The sequence below is a fragment of the Mauremys reevesii genome, linkage group 7, assembly GCF_016161935.1.
Source record: "Mauremys reevesii isolate NIE-2019 linkage group 7, ASM1616193v1, whole genome shotgun sequence".
Lineage (NCBI taxonomy): Eukaryota > Metazoa > Chordata > Testudines > Geoemydidae > Mauremys > Mauremys reevesii.
Genome location: NC_052629.1, coordinates 87,839,980 through 87,862,314, shown reverse-complemented (window position 1 = coordinate 87,862,314; position 22,335 = coordinate 87,839,980). Strand labels below are relative to the sequence as shown.

At 45.7% G+C, this 22,335-nt stretch overlaps 1 protein-coding gene across 8 annotated transcripts in view; it reads right to left on the bottom strand.

Annotated features, from left to right (window-relative positions):
* Positions 1 to 22,335, bottom strand: part of ATG7 (autophagy related 7) — a 301,957-nt gene that overhangs the window by 257,745 nt on the left and 21,877 nt on the right. For 7 of the 8 annotated variants that reach the window (XM_039547597.1, XM_039547600.1, XM_039547598.1 and 4 more), the window contains 5 exons: positions 22,079 to 22,167; positions 14,279 to 14,400; positions 11,902 to 11,995; positions 8,596 to 8,740; positions 7,950 to 8,108 (listed from right to left, as the gene is read on the bottom strand). In XM_039547597.1, coding sequence (XP_039403531.1) covers positions 7,950 to 8,108; positions 8,596 to 8,740; positions 11,902 to 11,995; positions 14,279 to 14,400; positions 22,079 to 22,167 — 609 coding nt within the window. The remainder of the gene's footprint in view (positions 1 to 7,949; positions 8,109 to 8,595; positions 8,741 to 11,901; positions 11,996 to 14,278; positions 14,401 to 22,078; positions 22,168 to 22,335) is intronic. The other variant, XM_039547601.1, reaches the window with a different exon arrangement.

The following is a 22,335-nucleotide window of genomic DNA, read 5'->3' as shown; positions in this document are numbered from 1 at the left end:
TTGAATACTCAAAGACGGTATTGGCTATTTCCTCACTGATATAAAATCCTGGATACCTAATCTATTTATTCACAAGTATTTATGCTCCTGAACAGGAATTTTCATAAAGCACCAGGACAATTTGCAGTACACAGATGCAGTTCCATTCTGAGAACGTTAGTAAAAGTATCACTGTCTCCAGCTAACAGCAGTGTCACTGTCCAACTGTTCCAACCTAGACACTAAGACTCCACCCTACACTTATCAAAACCCTAGGGTAAGAATATGTGCTTGGCGTGTTACTCAAACATTGGACTAGGAATGGCTGTTGAGTAAAGTAGATTTTTATCTGGCCAATGTCCTTTTAAATCTTTTGTTCATGTGACCCCTTCCTCTCCCGCACTTTGTGCATATGAAGTTCCTTGACTGAAGCAGAGCTAATAATGTTCCCCTACATGGCAAGGCAGGGGGACTTCCCAGGACCTATGCAAGGGGTATTGCACCACTCGTGTGCCACAAAATTGTACAGGTTAGGTTTGGGGCCAAAGTGGAAGCTGGCCAGGTTTGTCCGTTCCCCCTACGGGGGAATAATCAGGAAAGCATAATATCAATGAGGGCTACTGAGGGCCCTAAGAAAGCAGCAGCTGACACGGAATACCTGAGGGGGTAGAGTGGACGTGGGATTCTTTACAGTAAAATCCCATGCATACACCTCAGTCAATCTGGCTGTGCACTAGGACCAGATTTTGATTCTTAGAAATTAAAAACAGGCAGTACTATGTCATATATACTATATGCAACACTATTCTTGGTAGTCCATCGATCCGATGATGACAAAACTGAGCAAATCATCTATTGTTGGTCTCATGGTGTGCCCTCTGATGGCTATACAAGCCAATTCTAGAGGTGCACATTTGGCTGCAGACGGTGCATGGGAAGTTCGCAGTCAGTGGGTTGTGCGCTGCTGGTGCTTTGTGACGTCGTTCGTGTGCCTCTTGTAGACGCCGGCAGCGGTCTTCCTCAAAGGCGATGCAGGTATTTCTGACTGTTGCACGCCACTGTGTTCTGTCGCCCAATCTCAAGATTGGGCACTTTGTCTTGCCAGCGGATCTTCATGATGCTGCGCAGGCAACGCATGTGGAATGCTTCGAGCTGCTTGATGTGACGCCTATATAGTGTCCATGTTTCACACCTGTACAAAAGAGATGAAAGAACAGCAGCTCTGTACACAAGCAGTTTTGTTGACATTCGGATGTTGTGGTGGTTTAAAACTTTGACATGCAGATAGCCAAGTGCCTGGCTTGCTTTGGATATTCGTGCGTTGATCTCATTATCCCGTGATCCATCGTGGGATATGACACTACCCAGGTATTTAAAGTTCTCCACTACTTTAAGCTGAGTGCCATCAATGGAGATACTTGGGACAGAAGCATTTGATCCAGGTACAGGTTGATGGAGAACTTTTGTCTTTCCGAGGCTGATAGTTAGTCCGAAGAGTTGCGAGGCCTCGGCAAACTTGTTGACAATGTGCTGAAGATCATTTTCAGTGTGAGCCATGAGGGCCCAGTCGTCGGCAAAGAGTGCCTCAAGAAGGAGTTTCTGCACTGTCTTAGTCTTTGCATTCAGGCGACGGAGGTCAAAAAGTGAACCATCGTGCCGGTATTTCAAATATATACCTCGATCCAGATCTTTCATTGCATGGTTGAGGACGCATGCAAAGAACAGGTTAAATAAGACAGGAGCGAGAACACATCCTTGTTTCATGCCGTTGGTGATGTTGAAGGGGGCAGATGTGGCTCCATCAGACAATACTTCGCCTGTCAGGAAAAAGGCGTATAATCTGGACAAATTTTCTTGGGCAGCCAAGTCGTGTTAGAATAGTCCAAAGGGCTTCCCTGTTGACGGTATCAAACGCCTTTGTCAGATCTATGAAGACAGCATACAGGTGCATGTTCTGTTCAATGCACTTCTCTTGTATTCGTCTGACAGCAAACATCATGTCGACTGTGCTCCGGACAGGTCGAAAACCACATTGACTTTCAGGTAGATTTGCCTCAGAAATACTGGCTATTAGGCGGTTCAAGATGATGCGGGCGATGATTTTCCCTCCAACGGAGAAGAGGGATATGCCTCTATACTTTCCACATTCTGCTTTGCTGCCTTTGTTCTTGAAAAGAGAGATAATAGTAGCGTCGCGGAGGTCCTGAGGTATGTTTTCATCTTCCCAGATGCTGATGATCACACTGTGTAACGCTGCTAGTGCTGCTGGACCTGCTGCTTTGTATCTCTCTGCTGGTATCCCATCTTTTCCAGGAGCTTTTCCTGAACTCATCTGGCTAACAGCTTTCTTAATCTCATCTATAGTGGGCAGAGTTAAGATCTGTCAGAGCAGGTTGTTGTGGAATTTCACTGAGGATGTTATTATTCATGGTTGATGGTCTATTGAGAAGGTTGCTAAAGTGTTCTCGCCATCTTTCGTTGATGCCTTCTTTATCTTTAATCAGCGTTGTGTTGTCTGATGAGAGCAGTGGGGTGGTCCTTAGTTTTTAAGGTCCATAGACAGTCTTAATAGCACTGAAGAACATCTTTGAGTTGTGGGTCTCAGCATAGTGCTCGATTTCTTTGGCTTTGCTCTCCCACCAGTTGTCTTGTATCTGATGGAGGTCTTTCTGTGTTTTGCTCTGAAGGTACTTGAAATGGTCCCATTTGGAGACTGAGGAGGGATCATTCTGCCATTCGATAAAGGCTTTTCTCTTTACTTCCAGAGCTGAGCATATTTCTTCTTGGTTCTCATCAAACCAATCCTGATGTGTTCTTTTCTTTGGTCCAAGAGATGTTATTGCTGTGTCAGTCACCATCTGCTTGAACTGGTCCCACTTTTCTGGTTGCAGTACCGATCAGTTGTCCGTGGGATGTCAGTTTGTCATCAAGACTCTTCTGAAAGTTGTTGAAACATTGAGCATCCTTCAGTTTGGCTATGTTGAAAGCAGGTCGCACATGCTTAGGGCGTTTGTGCCGAGAGGGAGCGATGTAAAGTTGGAGAGACGTCCTGACTAATCTGTGGTCTGTCCAGCACTCTGCGCCTCGCATTACTCTGGTGATCATTACGTCTCGGATGTCTCACCTTCTGACTATGGCATAATCTATCAGATGCCACTGTTTGGACCTAGGGTGCATCCACGTCGTTTTGTATTTATCCGCTTGTTGGAACAGAGTGTTGGTAATGGTCAGGTCATTTTCAGAACAAAGGCTCAAAAGGAGTAGTCCATTGCTGTTCATTTTGCCTACACCATGTGGCCCGGTTACTCCTTTCCAGTTCTCGTTGTCAGCCCCAACTCGGGCGTTGAAATCTCCAAGTAGGAGTAGTTTGTCTGTTACAGGTGTGGCCTTGATCAGTCTGTCGAGATCTTCATAGAATTGTTCCTTTGAGTTGTCAGAGCATGTTAGAGTGGGTGCATACGCACTAATGATGGTGGCATGATGTTTGGCATTTAGTGGGAAGCGTAGTTTCAGCAATCTTTCATTGATACCCACTGGAAGGTCTGGGAGTTGATGCATCAATGAGGTTTTTATTGCCAGACCAACTCCATGTATTCTGTCCTCTGTTTCAGTCTTACCCTTCCAGAAGAAGGTGTAACCACTTCCTGTTTCGCTCAAGAAACCTTCCCCAGGCAATCTTGTTTCGCTTAATGCCGCTATATCAATGTTGTAGCGGGCTAGTTCTCGAGCAATGAGAGCTGTCCTTCTCTCAGGTCTTGCAACAGCTTCTCGATCCATGAGGGTATGAACATTCCATACACCAATGGTAAGTTTTCTCAAATTTTTCTTTTGGTTTCGGCCACAGATTGGGTTAAACTGCCAGCCGTGGCTTGCTGGCCAGCTGTTGTAGGACAGGCAATTTTTAGGCCACCTTTTCTAGGCCCCTCCCTTACTAGGGTGAGCAGTCATCTGAGCAGCCCTCTTTAGGACATGCAACACTGTACATATTCAGTAACAACTCTCTGATGCGCTTTATTTCTCCGTGTTTACACCCTTAGCACTGTATGTGTATTTTATAATTGGATGGAGGGCATACAGCTGTGACAAAGACTTATATACAATATAGACTTAAGACAACAATTAAACTAAACGATTAATTCAACAGCAAAAATACACATTACCACAGAGTTAACAGTACTTGGGGGTATGTCATCCCTTGTAGAATGTGGCGTTGAGCAAAATTCAAACTTCTGAAAACCAGGAAATTCACAGTTAAGGTTGCCCATTCCCTCTTTCAGCAATGCCCAAATATGCCCCATTAAAACACACATCTTTATTCTGCCAATCCCAATTGGTAAAATGTACAAGCTCTTCATTTCCTTTTACAACCCATTCACTCTTACCACCAAGCAATTTTAACTTTGTGTTAATGTAGTTTTTGACACTGAATTTCCTATTTTTTTAAACATGAAAAATATATTGGCAGAAATTACTAGTCACTTAGGCAGATATACATCTCATGTCTCACAATCTGCATATTGAGCCAGCCACAGCAGCCCTGATTCAACAAACCTCCCCAACCATGCCTGGAATAAAGGGGGGGGAGGGGAAGAATCAAAGCAGCAAACAAAACAAACAAATCAAACAACTGTGAAATGTTTACTCAGGAAAGTTTGTGTGTGTATAAAGAGACAAGTTTTGCTCAAGTGTGATATCTGAACAAAAGCAAAATTGTGTTTCCTTTCACTGGCAAAGTGTTTGTTTTTATTTTATTTTTAAAAGTACTAATATGAGTGCTGTAGAATTATTACAGACTCATGTGGTATAATATTTGTGTATTTTCCCATTTTGCCAGACACAAAAAGGTTGCTGGTAAGGTTTAGCTCATAAGGTCTTTGTGGCAGAGGCTGTCATTTCCTATTTGGCTGTACAGTGCCTGACACAATGGAACTACAGGTGCTTGAGGCTTCAGGTGGTACTGCATGACAACATAAATAATAATAATAATAATAATAATAATAATAGGGTGCGTGTAAACATCTGCGGCAACCCAAGAGTTAAAATAAAATACAAACAGCTTTCATTTCTCATAATTAGATAACTCATCTCAAATCTATTGCCAAATTTATTACTTGGAATGGCAGTGGGGAATTTGTAATTCCATAATTATTCATCAATCAAGAAATAGAAGCAGAAAAGAAATATGCTGGTACAGCTGAGTACGTCAGTCCTTGGAATAATTAAAACATATTTCCAAAACTTTAGAAAGAAGCTTCTTTATAAGGTCTACTTAATTGGGTAGGGTATGAGCAGCTGTAACAGAGCAAAGTCACACAGTTTATGCTTCTCAATAATATTTAAAACATCCTTATTTTTATTATTAATAATGAAGGGGGATAGGAGAAATTAATAATAATTAGAAAAGGAGTTGAATACATTCATATATTAAAGAATCATTCCATGACTGGCTGGATATCATATAAAAGTCAAATGTGAAGTTTAATTATCTCAAACATACATTTACAGCAATATTTTCCCATAGTTAATTCCTTTCTGCAGGATTCTGTAGAAAACAGGAGGCAAGACAGCATAAGTCATGTGTCAGAATTGCCCACTTCCCTCTCAACATTGCTTGTATACCCACACAGGACCAGATATTCAGGTGTGCTCTGCAGTTTCTACTGCCACAGTCATGGCCAGATCTACAAAAGAATTTGCTATCCCATGTGATGAGCTCTTTTGAAAATCTGTACCCAGACGCAAGTGCTGATCTCTTATGGAAATCTGCATAGCCACTGTGTGTATGCACATTTCTTACCCTGCTCCTCCACAGGTCTTGGGACACATGAATAATTTTATTAAAAGTATCCCCCCGTCACCAACTGTCTGCCCAGTATCTTATGTTCACATGTTCAGTTTCAAAATACTAAACTGATACCTAAAACAAGGGACACCCTCTAGGAGCCAGGCCCCACATTTCCACCAGCCTTTTTAGTCTCTGGCCTATAACCAAAGAGTGGTGAGGAAAAAATGCCAAAGTCTAACAGACATTTTCACAATTCAGCTTGTCACGTTCCTTACAAAAACAGGATATTCTTAATTATCTTTGTCATAAGGCCACCTTTTCTCACCTCATGTTAATAACATAATGGAAGTCAGGTGGGACATCAGAGCGAACAGGGCCCAGTCCTCTAGACAAGGCCACAATGGATACAGTGTGCAGAATGGTTAATGGTTTCAAGCATACAGGAAGCTGAATTCATTAGAGTAATAATGAGGACTGACATAATTTGAAGATATTAAGGACACAGTTCAAGATGAGAAAAATATCTGGAAAGCCCACATGGTTATGGGATTCAGAAAAAAGTCATAACTTGCAGCAGCTAAACCAAGAAGAAATACAGACATCTGAAGTATAAATGGAGCATTACAGACTATTTATGAGAAGAGAAGAGAAAAGAGGAGAAGAGAAAAGAGAGACAAGAGAAGAGAGACGAGAGAAGAGAGACGAGAGAAGAGAGACGAGACGAGACTATGTCGCTTTTGAGAACAATGTTTTAAATTACATGGATCACATGAACTGAATACCTGAGTAATCCCTATTATTGGCCAAATTCTACTTCTAATTGTTCAATATCAATCTTGAAAAATAATATAGAAGCTAAATGTGGACAACAGGGGACATTAAAAATATACAGAAGTTTGCTCTCACACCTGGAATCAGGATAATACTATTTCACACTTTAAAAAAAGCTTTACTATTTAGAAGATATAATACCTGCAAAAATATAGATAAACATTTTAATAAGATAGGTAATAAATCCTGTGAACAGTCTTGTATGCATGCTCCACAGAGAGGAAGAAGGCATAAAAATACATATTCAGTGTAATACACAAGATCCCCTTCTGCCTTAACCTCTCACCTCACATAGTAGAATTGTGTTATGTTACTACTTTACATTTCACTTCTTCCCCCCAACCCTTCCCAGATTACATGCACTCTGACAACCCCCAATGCTTCCTTTTTAATTGCATTTGCTGTTTGAATGTCATGATTCTTTTACAAATGTTAGGAAAGATGCCCATATTTATTCAAAATCACGCAATCCTCCATTCTGAAGAAGGTTTCAGAAGAAGCTGTTTTTACTGACTATTGTGAACTCCAACCCTGTAATTCCAATGCCTAATAATAATTCTGCTCTCAACAAACAAAAAGATCCAAATCCATTGGTCCAATGGTGTTCCATCTAACTTAGATACATTGGCTGAGATACAAAATTTAAGCCCAAATGATGTTGCTAAGTTAACCAAGCTTTAGTGAAATATTTTGCCAAATTATTATTTCTAATACTTTGACCACTGTAAACACACTTTCTAATTTCTTTTGGACACCTTCAGCATTTGTTGCCATGTCTCAAGGGTCACGTATTCATATGGGCAAACACTGACCCTGCTAACACTTATCCACATAATTAACTACATGTATGAACAGCCCCACTGAACTCAATGCAGGTAGTCAGGTGTATAAACTTATCTACATACGTGTTTGCATGGATGAGGACTATGAATATATTTCCAGTAAAGCTTGTGGGGAAAATGTAACTGCTCCAAATTTAAATCAACATCTTTTGTATCTTTGTAACTCTATTCCCTATTGTTGTATCAAATCATTTTCTGAACCTTTCCCAAATGTCTGAAAACAACAGCAGTTCATCTCTTGATCTAATAGAAAACTATGTATTTCAGACTATTCAATGACAATTAGGCTACTTACTATTTAAAAAAAATAAAAAGAGTTAGGGAGAAAACCAGCCTAGAAGAAAACACTTTCAGATTTAGAAGGAAACAATTCCAAATCTGCATTTTAGTTTCCTGCTCCCTTTTTCTTTTTAAGCATTAACATGAGCAGAGCAAAGGTATACTATGGAGCTATTTAAGGCCAGCTGTCTTCTCAATATGTTGAGATGTAACCACCAAAATATCTTACTTACCACTCCTGGAAATATTTTTTGCAGTCTGTCTGCTGCCGCAAGTGCCTTGGGCTTCCCACCACCGAGACAATCTTCAAACTCATATAAAGGCTGCCGTACAGGGTTGGAATAGGAGATCTTTGCATTGTCCACAAATGTGATCTGTCTGACTCCCCATCCCTAAAACAAACAAAAAATCCAAGTAATTGGTAATGACTAATTTAACACTGTAAGACTTTGGTTCAAAGGGCGTAACAGAAACCCCTTTGAGTCTATAGCATTAAAAGCATAAGTGGACTTTTGTTCACAATTCAAATTCTACGTTTAACTGCAGATTAAGTTATTACAGTTTTAGAAGCTAACTATAGTAAAATTCCTTTTGATCACACTGAACTGTCTCTCACTGGCACAATTATTTATTTCAAATATTTTCATTTGAATTTGATTTTTTGAACCCATTTGTTATTTTATTCAGGACAAATTGGCACTTTGTATATGGGCAGTTTTTAATTAAAAAAACACATAAAACTGCAATATTTCTGTGATACACACATATCACATACATATGTTGATTTCATTGTATTCTTCCATTCTTTAGCACAAGGATGAAAAAAGCAACCTTTATGAGAGACATCAGGTTACCTTCAGGAGTAACTCTGGTACTTACCATTAAGGTTCTGGCTACACAACAACCCAGCGTACCAGCTCCTAGCAGCAGACACTTAGAAGACACAACCTTCTCCAGGTCAAGAGTAGGCACTAACCGCCAGCACATCAATTTAAGATTAAGATCCACAGACGACTCAGCTAACCTATATAGAGAAATAAAAACAAACATCATCATTCCTGAATACTCTCTAATGCAGCACTGGCCTTTTGTTCTAACTAAGCACTGGTTCTCAATTTTTATTTATTTATTTATTTTGAGAGGTGGGGAAGAGGACTGGCGCTCCCCCCACTCATTGCCACATATCCCTTCATGATATACCCCACCAGTTGCTATTATCTCTCTCTTTTTCTGTCCACTTGATCTCAGTTCAGTTTTTCTTCTCTTTTTAAATCCTGTCTTTTCTCTATATATTTTTAAAATTATTTTTCACTGACTTTTTTGTTTCTCAGTCTCCTTCTCTCCTGCCCAGCAGACCACAAGACTACATTCTGTCTGTCTGAAGTTTGTACATGTCTCCCATCAATGAAGTATCTGATTACATCACAATCCTGAATGTACTTAGCCTATATTTAGTCATAATCCTTACTGTATTTATCGTTTAGGTAGGAAAGTATTATTATCCCCATTTTACAGATGGGGAACTGAGGCACACAGGGAATAAGTCACAACGGTTACACAGGAAGTCTGTGTCGGAATAGGGAATTGAACCTGTGTCTCTTGGGTGTTAGGCTAGCATCCTAACCAATGGATCATCCTTCTCTACAGGCAAAAAGAAGATAAGCACCTTTGAAGGTTCTCTAGTGAAGGGTGCATGCGCTCACATGACTGACCTAAGCAGCACGGATGCAAAATGGAAAAGCTTGGGCTAGCAGGCTACATGCGAGCTCTTCCTCTCACAGCCACCTGTGCCTAGATACTACAGAGCTAAATGCAGATATACAACAGAGAAATCAATTTATTTTGCATATCTGTATCTAAATGATCTTTAGAGGAGGACATCCAAAGTTGGGAAACATTGCACTAGCTAATGAAATAGCTAAAGCAGTATACAGTATGAGCATCTCTAAGAATACTTAAAATGAAAAGTAAAAAAATCACAGAGTTTGCTTCTGCATAACAATCCATGCTATGCATAAAGAACCTTGTAAACGGATTTGACATTAATCAGTCCATGCAATTTACTCTCATATACTTTGGGAATTCTTAAAGATACTATGCATAAATTCTATTAAACATTTTGCTAATCAGATACATAGTAATAAAAAAAGAAGGTAAAGATGAAGTGTTGTGCCAGCAGCATTATTTACCTACACAAATTTTGATATTCTATCCTATTGTCATCTCATACAACAATCAATACACCAAAAACAGTAACGCAATAAACTTTTATAAAAATCTTTACTGTGGTTCTTACAAATGAATTAGAAAGATGCTGAAACAAGAACAAGAAGACAATCAGTAACTGCCCTATTTTTAAAAACTTACTCCCTAGGTATTTGACAAGATTGCCATTAAACATATACTTCATGCTAGGAAAAATCGTATACTCCAGAGGCCCATAAGTTATAAACCAAAATAGGCAGTCCATGAAAATGACATTTAGTTTCATAGAGTTTAAGTGCAGAAGGGGCATTAGATCATCCAGTCTGACCTCCTCAATAGCACAGATTATATATTTCATTCAAGTACTCCTATATTAAGCCCAGTGACACTAGTTGGAGTAAAGCATTTCAATTCTCAGGTGCCACAGGCAGAAAACAGGAGAGCTCACGATGCCACCAATGCTCAAGGCCTCTGCAAAGGCAGGGAAGTGATGAGGTGAGATATCCCCAGATGATTCTAGCAGACATTCCACGTCCCATGCTGCAGGGAAACGTGGAGAAAATTGATTTAATTACTTTGGATTAAGTCCAAAGTCCATGGAAGTTAATGGAATTGGATCAGGCCCGTAAAGTCTGCTGAATAAGAAGCTGACCCACATTTTATATTCCAAAGTGAACAGCCTCTGACCCAAGTTTGAAAATGAGAAGTGACCTTTCACCTCAGATTCCATCCAAATGCCACATCCAAATGTCCCATCCCCTAGCCTTCTACTTTGTTAAATTCTTTCTCTGATGCCCCTCAGCCAGTCACCGTCACACTGCACAAGAATTATTACACATGCCTTTCCTCCAGAGTGCAGTATTTATTGCTGTGTGGATGCTTTAAAGGATACCAAAGCAGCTAACCAGTTTCATTTGCAGCCTATGTTGGATTTGCTGGCTGGGCAATGTACCAGGCTTTCAAAGTTCTGAGCAGAGCAGATCACAGCAGCTTATCCATAAGGGAGATAAATGATACATAACATATACAGGAGCCTTCTTTCTGCCAGAACCAGCCCTCCTTACACTCAGCATGGTCCCCTCTTTCAGTCTCACATAAGTCTTGATTTGTTTTTATCACCTCTTCTTTGCAGAGGGCTCCACTACATTACATCCAGTCATTGTGTACAGCTATGCATCATACACTCATTTTTTTGTCTCTTACTTCCAACTTCTCCTCAGGTAGGGCTATGTGCAGCTTCTCCTCAGGAAGGGCTATGTGAATCTTTTCTACCTCTTCCATCATTCACTTGATGTAGTGTACTCAGAGGTAGAGGGAGTGGAAAACTATCCATAAAATTAAAACTGTTCAATATTGCAAGGTGCTAAACACCCTCAACTTCCACTGACTTCAGCAGGAGTTGAGGGCATGTACTTTCTCACAGGAGGATTCTGCAGCCTGAACAATCAAAACCTAAGGGCACAATGATGGAAGTTACCAAGGCCACATGCTTAACAGCAGTCAACCTGTTCTTATGTCTTGCCAGCCATTAAGTAAATTGTGAGTCTGCACTGATAAAAGTTAAACTAAAAAGGAAGGACAATAAGTAAAATCACAGAATTCAACAATACAAACATAGGTCTATGCACAGAAGCACAGCTACAAAGAAATACAGCTTGCATTCAACTTAACTTTAAAAAGTAACTAATCTGGATTTCCAATTAGTGCCCCACCCTGGAAGCACCTATTACTAGGCATGGTGCTTTCTACTCTGTGAAGTTCCACTGTCAATGGGACCTTTCATGGGAGTATGCATTGCACCTGGTAAAAATGGATGGCAGGATTGGGCACTAACATTGTCACAACTATATTTTCTTATCTGACAAAGCACATTTAAGATCCAGGTAGCCTTTGGACCTTACATTCTCGCTCCCCATACCCTCCAAGCCTGGTATATTTCAGGCATGATCAGATTATAAATGTTTTTAAACCACCACATACCTTTTAGGATCCATACATTCGCTGAGATTCACCATTCTTGGACCCATGCCTCCTTTTTGGTTTTTCTCCCATCCAACAGCTTTTGGACAATCTACTTTTTAGAAAAAACAAACAAAAAACTCCATGATATTAAAAATCTAAATTTCACCTTGTCAAACAAAAAAAACCCAAAACAACCCACCTTTCCCAAAACTGTCAATTCATTAAGGATGTTAAATAACAGAACTCTTCACTGCAATAGAGATTCTATTGTATGGCAAAAAATTGGTAGAAAATGTCCCTTTTTTCATATTGTGTGCACTGCACACTGCTTTTTGTTTATTCTAGTGTTTTAAAACATGTTAGTTGAAAAGTCTTAGCTAACATGCTTTTAGATGTAGCTTGTTTTCCTAGTCTAGACAGAACCTCTAACATACTGAACCTAAATAGACTCAGCTGCACCTAATTAGTTTCCAGCTGTGAGTGTCTCCCTGCCCTTTCTCTGGACTCTGGCTGGGATTTAACCATCAAAATCCCAGGCCATTGTCAAGACAGATGGGTCTTCTCCTAAGGACACCATTAGGACAGTGGACAGCAGGACTCTAGATCCCCTCAAGAGAGTACCAAAAATCTTGTTCACCCACAGATATGTGCCTATATCAGCTTTTAAACGGAAACCTCCTGTATGTGATTATTAAATTTGGCATCTACAGATGTGTACTAGGCACTTTAGAGACAGAGAAAAGGCATGGGAAGGAGTGAGAGAAGGGGAGGAGAAAGGTTACAAAAACAAGAATGTGTGGTTCTTTTGATCAGCAATATTTAATATTACAGATGGAGACTGAAAATGTAAGCTTGTTAACTGACTATTATAATACCTACACTGATCTTTCCCAAGTATTTGTTAAGCTTCTTATAAGTAATAAATAACAGTGCGATTCTCAGAGCTAGAAGAGAGGCATATGAATCAGAACATCTGTGTTCTATTCCCAGCTCTGACAAAGACTAGCTAAGATCCTGATCCTGCAAAGAGTTACACTCATGTTTAAAGTGGTGCATATGCATGATTGTCTGCAGGACTAGGGGCTAAGTGACCTTGGACAAGTCACTTCACTTCTCCATGACTTGGTGTCCCTATCTGTAAATGGGTATAATACCACTCGCTGACCTTGCATGGATGGTGACTTTTGTTTTAACTATTATTTGTGAAATACTCTAAGACCCTCAGATGAAAGGACCTATAAATAGTTTTGTTCTGTTCTGATGCAATATTATCAATAGCAACTGAGTCCTGGTTTCCCAAATTTCCAATGCATTGCTCTAATTTCCTTCAGGTCTTAATACCACAAAATACAGATACAAAAACACCCCAAACTCCAAACATACCAAAATTGTGATTTTTATGGTTTTATAAATCCACTTTGTACTCTCATAAGTACCTTGTTTCACGCACTTAATATGACTGTGTGTATTTTTGGTAGTCTAGTGATTAAACACACTTTTAATAAGAAATGACAATGTACATTAATAATGTATGCATTGCTGGCACATGAGGGCATATATCACATTAGTAGGTGTGCAGGTGAATGAGCCTCTGATGGTGTGGCTGGTGTGGTTGGGTCCTATGATGGTGTCACTAGAATAGATATGGGGACAGAGAAGGCAACAGGGTTTGTTACAGGGATTGGTTCCTGGGTTAGTGTTTCTGTGGCATGGTGTGTAGTTGCTGTTGAGTATTTGCTTCAGGTTGGGGGGCGGTCTGTAAGCGAGGATTGGCCTGCCTCCGAAGGCCTGTGAGAGTGGGGAATCGTTTTCCAGGAAAGGTTGTAGATTGTTAATGATGAGATGGAGAGGTTTTAGCAGGGGGCTGTACAACCGCATTTGCTCCAATTCCTCAGACAGAAACAAACACCTACAAGATCTGTATCAAGCATTCTTGAAACTACAATACCCACCTGGGGAAGTGATGAAACAGATTGACAGAGTGAGACAGGTACCCAGAAGTCACCAACTACAGGACAGGCCCAACAAGGAAAATAACAGCACACCACTGGCCATCACGTACAGCCCCCAGCTAAAACCTCTCCAGCTCATCATCAACGATCTACAACTTATCCTGGAAAATGATCCCCCACTCTCACAGGCCTTGGGATGCAGGTCAATCCTCGCTTACAGACAGCCCCCCAACCTGAACAGGACTCCTCGTTGTTTTTGTGGATACAGACTAACACGGCTACCCCTCTGATTCTTAAGATACACTATATTTGAGGTAGCAGTTAATATCAGCAACAAGTTAGCAGCACTAATCTCTCTTCCATCTTCTTAGTGATCATAGAGAAGAGAAGTCAAGTAACATCAGTTTCTGTATTCTGAAAGTCATCCTTTGACAATGGATTACCTGGGCTCTGTGGCATCTGTGGAAGCTTTATTTCAAAGATGCTGCTGTGTGTTATGTCTCTCACGCCTTGCATGGTCCTGTCTCTGAAGCAGAGCACTTCAACTGAATGGAGGTGGCTACCCCTGGCATTGAAAAATAAATAAATCTATAGCAAGGTATAAAAGATCTGGCACTCCTCCAGCAGAAAAGAAAGATGCTCAAGCAGGAACTTCACTTTATTAGTCCTCTGGTATCATACAGCTTTAATCCTTTGGAAACTCAAGACTATGACAAATCTTCCATTGGTATTGGATTCATATACAATAATGTGCCTATATTTCTATCTGATCAAATATGAAGAAACCCAACATGATTAATGAATACCTAAAACAGTCTACTGTTGTTATATGGAAACTGGTGCAGCTCCACTGAAATTGCACTCAGGACTTCCCCACTGTTAACTACCCATCTGCACAGTGTTACTGGCAACTAGAAGCACCATATGTTTTGAGGCATAATGACCAGAGAAGCCCCAGAGTACAATGTAATAAAGTTGCAATGACAGTGTAGCAGAAGGTGCCATTCTACCTCCTCCATGACTTAGCACGCTCCTCAGAATCCTTGATCTGATTCAGTTTTTGTCTCCCCCACCTTCACCAACTAAGCTCTGCACCCATTATTCACATTCACTCACTGCTGAGCATCAAAGTAAAAGAATTAGGTGTTTGGCAAATAACAGAATTTGGGATTCTCATATCCCCAAAGGATGCACAGATAAGTGATATGCACATGGATATACCCTCCTATGCTATCTTTCACATATGAGCCTGGAAAATGCCACTGTTAACATGGCTAATTGAAGGTTTATTGTCTCATTACACATTACTAGAACGTCAAAAATTTGAAGTTGCAGCTTAAATTAATCAAACAACCCAATCTTAGATGGATGGTATTTTATAACGCAAAAGATGACAGTGTGAAATAAACCAAAAACAAATGTTCAATCAGGCAAAGCAGAACAAAAGACGGTTACTCACCGTAGTAACTGTTGTTCTTCGAGATGTGTTGCTCCTATCCATTCCATTTAGGTGTGCGCGCCGTGCGTGCACGGCTCTCTGGAACATTTTTACCCTAGCAACCCCAGCCGGCCCGTCCGCTCCTCAGTTCCTTCTTGCCGGCTACTCCGACAGTGGGGAAGGAGGGCGGGTCTGGAATGGATAGGAGCAACACATCTCGAAGAACAACAGTTACTACGGTGAGTAACCGTCTTTTCTTCTTCGAGTGATTGCTCCTATGCATTCCATTTAGGTGATTCCCAAGCCTTACCTAGGCGGTGGGCTCGGAGTGAGACGTGGCCGAAGGCTGCATCATCTCGAGACTGTTGCACCAACGCGTAGTGGGAAGCGAAGGTGTGTACAGAAGACCAGGTGGCCGCTCTACAGATGTCCTGGATGGGGACATGGGCCAGGAAGGCGGCCGACGAGGCGTGCGCCCTCGTCGAGTGTGCGGTGAGTTGGCATGGGGGGACGCGAGCAAGCTCGTAGCACGTTCGTATACATGACGTCACCCAGGATGAAATCCGCTGCGAGGAGACTGGCTCGCCTTTCATGCGATCGGCAATCGCCACAAATAGCTGGGTCGAACGCCGGAAGGGCTTCGTCCGGTCGATGTAAAACGCGAAGGCCCTGCAGACGTCCAGGGTGTGGAGCTGCTGCTCACGTGGTGAGGCGTGCGGCTTCGGGAAGAAGACCGGGAGGAAGATCTCTTGGTTGAGGTGGAAGGCCGACACCACCTTGGGGAGGAAGGCCGGGTGCGGTCGAAGCTGCACCTTGTCCCCATGGAAGACGGTATACGGGGGACCGGCCGTCAGGGCGCGGAGTTCCGAGACTCGTCTGGCAGATGTGATTGCCACGAGGAAGGCCGTCTTCCAGGTAAGATGAAGCAGAGAGCACGTGGCCAGGGGCTCGAAGGGTGGTCTCATCATCTGAGCCAGAACCAGGTTTAAATCCCAAGTTGGAGTAGGATGACGTACCGGCGGGTACAGACGGTCTAGACCTTTAAGGAAGCGGGCAACCATCGGGTTAGAGAAGACGGACCGGCCTCCTATGGCGGGCCGAAAGGCCGACAGAGCCGCCAGGTGCACCTTCAGGGAAGAGATCGCGAGACCTTGACCTTTCAGGTACCAGAGGTAGTCGAGGATGGTCGGGATGGGGACCAAGAATGGGTTAAGACCTCGTTGGTCGCACCAGATCGCGAAGCGTTTCCACTTCGCGAGGTAGGTAGAGCGCGTCGAAGGCTTTCTACTTTCGAGCAGCACTTGTTGCACCGCCAACGAACAACCCCTTTCTGCGTTGGTCAACCACTGAGGAACCAAGCTGTAAGATGCAGCGACTGCAGGTTCGGGTGACAAAGCCTGCCGAGGTCCTGAGTGATGAGGTCCGTCCATAACGGAAGGGGAATGGGATCCCGAACTGACAACTCGAGCAGCAGGGTGTACCAGTGCTGTCTCGGCCAGGCCGGAGCGACGAGTATTACGCGGGCCCTGTCCCTCCGAAGCTTGAGTAACACCCGGTGTACGAGCGGAAACGGGGGGAACGCGTAGAGGAGGGGATCTGTCCATGGCAGGAGGAACGCATCTGAGAGGGAGCCCGGAGCTTGACCCTGGTACGAGCAGAACCTGTGGCACTTCCTGTTGGCCCTGGAGGCAAACAGGTCTATCTGGGGAAACCCCCACCTCTGGAAGATTGTATAAGCCACATCTGGGCGAAGGGACCACTCGTGGGAGGCGAAGGACCCGCTGAGATGGTCGGCCAACATGTTCTGCACCCCCGGCAGAAAAAACGCTTCTAGGCGAATCGAGTGGGTCACGCAAAGATCCCATAGGAGCATCGCTTCCTTGCAAAGCGGGGAGGATCAGGCTCCGCCCTGCTTGTTCACATAGAACATTGCTGTGGTGTTGTCTGTGTACACCGCTACACAGCGGCCCTGGAGGTGGGCCCGAAAGGCGAGGCACGCCAAGCGGATCGCTCTCAGCTCCCGGACATTGATGTGGAGGGAGAGCTCCCGAGCTGACCAGAGACCCTGGGTATGCAGGTCTCCTATGTGAGCACCCCATCCAAGCGCCGAGGCGTCTGTGGTCAGGGTGACAGACGGGCGAGGAGGGCAGAACGGGACCCCTGCGCAGACAATCCCCGGATCCAGCCACCAGGTGAGCGTCTGGAGAGTGGGCTTTGTAACCGTCACCACCATGTCTATGGGGTCGCGATGGGGGCGGTACACCGATGCCAGCCACATTTGGAACGGGCGAAGTCGCAGCCTTGCGTGCTCGGTCACAAACGTGCACGCTGCCATGTGACCCAGTAGGCGCAGGCAGGATCGCACCGTCGTTGTAGGGAAGGCCTGCAGTGCCCGTATGAACGAGACCATCGTCTCGTGCCGAGGACGAGGGAGGCAGGCTCTGGCTAAATTGGAGTCGAGGACCGCTCCTATGAACTCCACCCTTTGTGCTGGAATTAAGCTGGACTTCTCGGCATTGATAAGCAGGCCTAGTGAACGGAACAGATACAGTATTTCGGTCACCTGAGCCGCTACCAGTTCTTGGGACCGACCGCGAATCAGCCAGTCGTCGAGATACGGGTACACATGTATTCGACAACGGCGGAGGGCTGCGGCCACGACCGCCATACACTTGGTGAACACTCTCGGTGCGGTGGAGAGGCCGAAGGGTAGTACCGCAAACTGGTAGTGAGCGTCGTTGACCACGAAGCGCAGGTAGCGTCTGTGGGGGGGGGGTAAATTGCCACATGAAAGTATGCATCCTTCATGTCGAGGGCGGCAAACCAGTCTCCCGGATCCAAGGAAGGAATAATGGTCCCCAAGGTCACCATACGAAACCTGAGCTTGCACAGGTGTCTGTTGAGCTCCCGGAGGTCTAAGATGGGACGAAGGCCTCCTTTCGCCTTGGGGATGAGAAAGTATCTGGAATAGAATCCCCTGCCCCGCCTGCTGCGAGGCACCTCCTCTATAGCACCCACGCTCAACAGAGTCTCGACCTCCTGTAAGAGGACTTGCTCGTGAGAGGGGTCCCTGAAGTGGGATGGGGAAGGTGGGTGGGAGGGGGGGGCAAAACAAACTGCAGGCGGTAGCCGTGCTGGACGGTGTTGAGGACCCAGCTGTCCGATGTTATGGAGCACCACGCCTGGAGGAAGCAGGAAAGGCGATTTGAAAATAATAGGGATGGATCCTGGGGGGAGAGTGGTGGGCCGTCCTCGGGCGTCCCATCAAAAGGCCGGTTTTGGGCCTTGAGGGGCCTTAGAGGGGCCCTGGGTCTGGTTACGCCTAACCCCGACGGCCTGCGGCGGTAGGGGGCCGTCCGGCGATTGTTAAATGGCCTAGACCTGGCCTGGGTGAAGGGCCGGTAGGGCTGCTGCCGGAACGGCCGTCTCTGGGTGGCCGGCGTGTGCATGCCCAAAGTTCTAATAGCAATCTTCCCATCCTTCAGGGTCTGAATTCTCGAGTCCGTCTTCTCTGAGAAGAGACCCTGTGTATCGAAGGGGAGGTCCTGGAGGGTGTATTGCACCTCCGGCGGCAAGGTGGAGGATTGCAGCCACGCAATGTGCCGCATGGTTATCCCGGAAGCCATAGTTCTGGCTCCTGAGTCAGCGGAGTCCAAGGCTGCTCGAATTAAGGTCCGGGAGGCCATCCTGCCCTCGTCCAGGAGCGCCGAGAATTCCCAGCGGGAGTCTTGTGGGGTCAGCTCCAAAAATTTACCCAGGCACCCCAAGATATTAAAAGTGTACCGGGAAAGGAGCGCCATTTGGTTCGCTATGCGGAGCTGTAGGCCACCTGCTGAATAGATCTTTCGCCCCAACAGGTCTATATGCCGCGACTCCTTAGATTTTGGCGCAGCGGCCGGCTGCCCGTGCCTCTCCCGGTCGTTCACCGACTGGACCACCAGAGAGTCCGGGGCTGGGTGCACGTACAAGTACTCGTACCCTTTGGGCGGGACGGAATATTTCCTCTCCACCCCTCGCGCCGTGGGGGGGACTGAGGAAGGCGACTGCCAGATTGTAGCATTATTCCGCTGTATCGTGCGGATAAAGGGCAGTGCCACTCTCACGGGGGCCTCCGCTCCCACGACATCAGTTACTGGGTCATCGTCCTCTGGGACCTCCTCAATGGGCAGGTTAATAGCCTTTGCCACACGGCGGAGAAGGTCCTGGTGTGCCTTTAGGTCAATAGACGGGGGTTCGGATGGTGATGCCCCCGCCACCGCCTCGTCGGGTGAGGAGGACGAGGAGCGGCCTGGCAGCACCTCGTCAGATGTCTGCTCTGCCCTTGGGCGATCAGCCGCCACGGCCTCCTGCCCCAACGCCGGGCCTTGAGGCGAATTGGTCTTTCCCGTTGGAGACGGGGGGGGCCTGCTGACTGTGGCCTCCGGCACCGAACGCTCCGTACCCGCCTGCCTCGGCGGAAGGGGAGGACCTCGTTCGTGTTGGGCCCAGGGAACCCAAAATCCCCACTGTTGGGGTCCATGGTCCCGTCCTTGAGACTCTGCCCTGAAGTCCACTGCACTGCCCTCAGGGGAAGCGATGGAGGGCTCACGAGAGGGCCAGGGAGGAGCTGAGGCGATCCCCGAGCGTGCGACCGATGCCGGCGTCAAGTGCCTAGCCGGTGTCGAAGGTCGGTGTCGGTCATCTCATGACCTAATCGGGGAGCGGGACCTGCTTGTGGCGTGGTACCGGGAGCTCGACCGAGGGCGCCGGGAGGTCGACCGGCGGTGCCGGGAGCTCGACCTCGACCGGCGTCGTCGTGAGTGGCTCCGGGAGTCTCGGTGCCGAAAGCGGTCTTTGGAACCGGACCTCTTGCGGTGCCGGTGACTCGGTGACCGGGACCGTTGCCAGGAGTACGACCGGTACCGCGATTGAGAGCAGTGCCGGGACGGGGAGCGGCGTCGCGATGTTGATCGTCTTTCGGATCGGGATCGGCGCGGCGGCGACCGTCTCCGAGAGTGGGACCGGGATCGAGACCGAATCCTGGAGCGCCGACCGTCTCGCTCGTCAGGGGAAGGAGGCCGCATCATCAGCGGTTTGCCCACTGACTTAAGCGCCCGCACCGGCGGTGCCGGGGGCCGGAGGCTTTGAGCTTCCGCGAGCTCGATTAGCTCCCTCGCCGTCGCAAACGCCTCAGGCGTGGACGGGATCCGCAGCTCATCCTCGGTGGGTACCGGGGAGCTGGGTGGTGCCGGACTCAACGGCCCTTGCGGCGCCGGAGTCGACGGCACCGTGCACTGCCTGTGCACTGCCTCAGCCTGAACCGTTTGTGTCGGAGGCGGCTGGGCTAACGGTCTCTGCGGATGCTTTGCAGAGACCGTCTTCGGCGCCTTATGCTTCCTTCCTGGGGAGAGGGAGCGGTGCCGGGTGTCGCTCGGCACTGGAGCGGCACGGTGCTGCCGGTGCGCTGCTCGCCGAGGAAGGCTTCGGCGCCGGTGGAGTTGGCGCCGGAGGCTGGAGCGAAGCCTCCATCAGCAGTTGTTTGAGTTGAGAGTCCCGCTCCTTCCTCGTTCGGGGTTTGAAGGCCACGCAGATCGGGCACTTGTCAGTCCTGTGTGACTCCCCGAGGCAGCGAAGGCAGGAGTCGTGTGGGTCACTCACCGGCATGTGCCGCTGGCAAGCCGCGCAGGGCTTGAATCCCGGTGCCCCGGGCATAAGCCCGCACCGGGAGTGGAAGAAGAGGGCTAACCCCTCTAATTCCCTACTTACACTATTAACTACTAAACTTGTCTAACTATACAACTATACTAACTACTCAACTAATTAATGAACTATATATAAAGGAAGAGATGGAGAAATGCTAGGGCTGTGGAGGTAAGGGAGCACTCCACTGTTCCAACTGGCCGTCACGGGCAGTAAGAAGGAACTGAGGAGCAGACGGGCTGGCTGGGGTATATATTCAGCGCCATAGCGGCGCCACTCCAGGGGGCGCCCAGCCGGCCCACCGGAGTTGCTAGGGTAAAAATGTTCCGGAGAGCCGTGCACGCGCGGCGCGCACACCTAAATGGAATGCATAGGAGCAATCACTCGAAGAAGAACTTTAGAGTATGTGTTCTTCAGACTTTAGCTCATGTACCATTGGTGGTCATTTGACAGTTTTATTCTCTGGAGCAAGACAGCTTTCCAATGGCACTTGCACACAATAGCATCCTCAATCAGTCTGTGCTACACAACAAATCCAGAGACTAGACTGGCTTTCAGGTTTTGCTTCTACTCATGTAGAAATCTGCTACATGATGAAGTGGCAGTAGCTGCTCCTTAGTTTAAGTCGAAGGTAGGTTCCCTTTATAAACCCAGTTATTAACCCTCCTCTGCTCCAAATTCCCCCAAAAGAGGATTTTTTTTTTTTTTTTTACTTTTACCAAACTTTTCAGAAATAAATCTCTGCTCTGGAATGTGATGTAGCAGGTTAAACTTCGGAAAGATTTGGAGTGGAGAGAATTTAAAAACAGGGCTCAAAGTCTAGAAACTAACCATTAAGGATGTGGGGGGAGCAGCCAAGAAGTGAAGGACTATATGGAAGTAGCAACAGGCTGGGTCCCTGGCCTTTGCCCACTAAAATTTGCAAAAATATGCAGAAAGATCAAAATAAATTTCGAAGGTATTTCCTATTCAAGGGATCCATTTCCTCAACACACTCCTAGTAATTTCTTATTGTCACCTTTGCATATATTTTTGCATATTTCAGGCAAAGTTAAGGTTCAGGGTGTGTTGTGTAAGTCAGGTGGGCTGAAAAAAGGGCTCATCTAATAAAAGATAAAACCAATACCATCTGTGTGCTGCCATGACCAGTAAGTTCCTCAGCGGCCATCCTGGATACTGAGTAAAATTGCAGGGATCATAAACTCCAACTGTCACCTGCAAACAAAATAGCCCCATTGAAAAGTCTATGCATAACAGCACAAGAGTCACAAAAATAGCTGTCAGTGTATCTTGTTATCTTACATGTTATGTCAGTAAGAAATCACATATGGCATTTAAAAAGTAATTAACAATTCCTGCCAAACTATGACAAATTGTATGCCT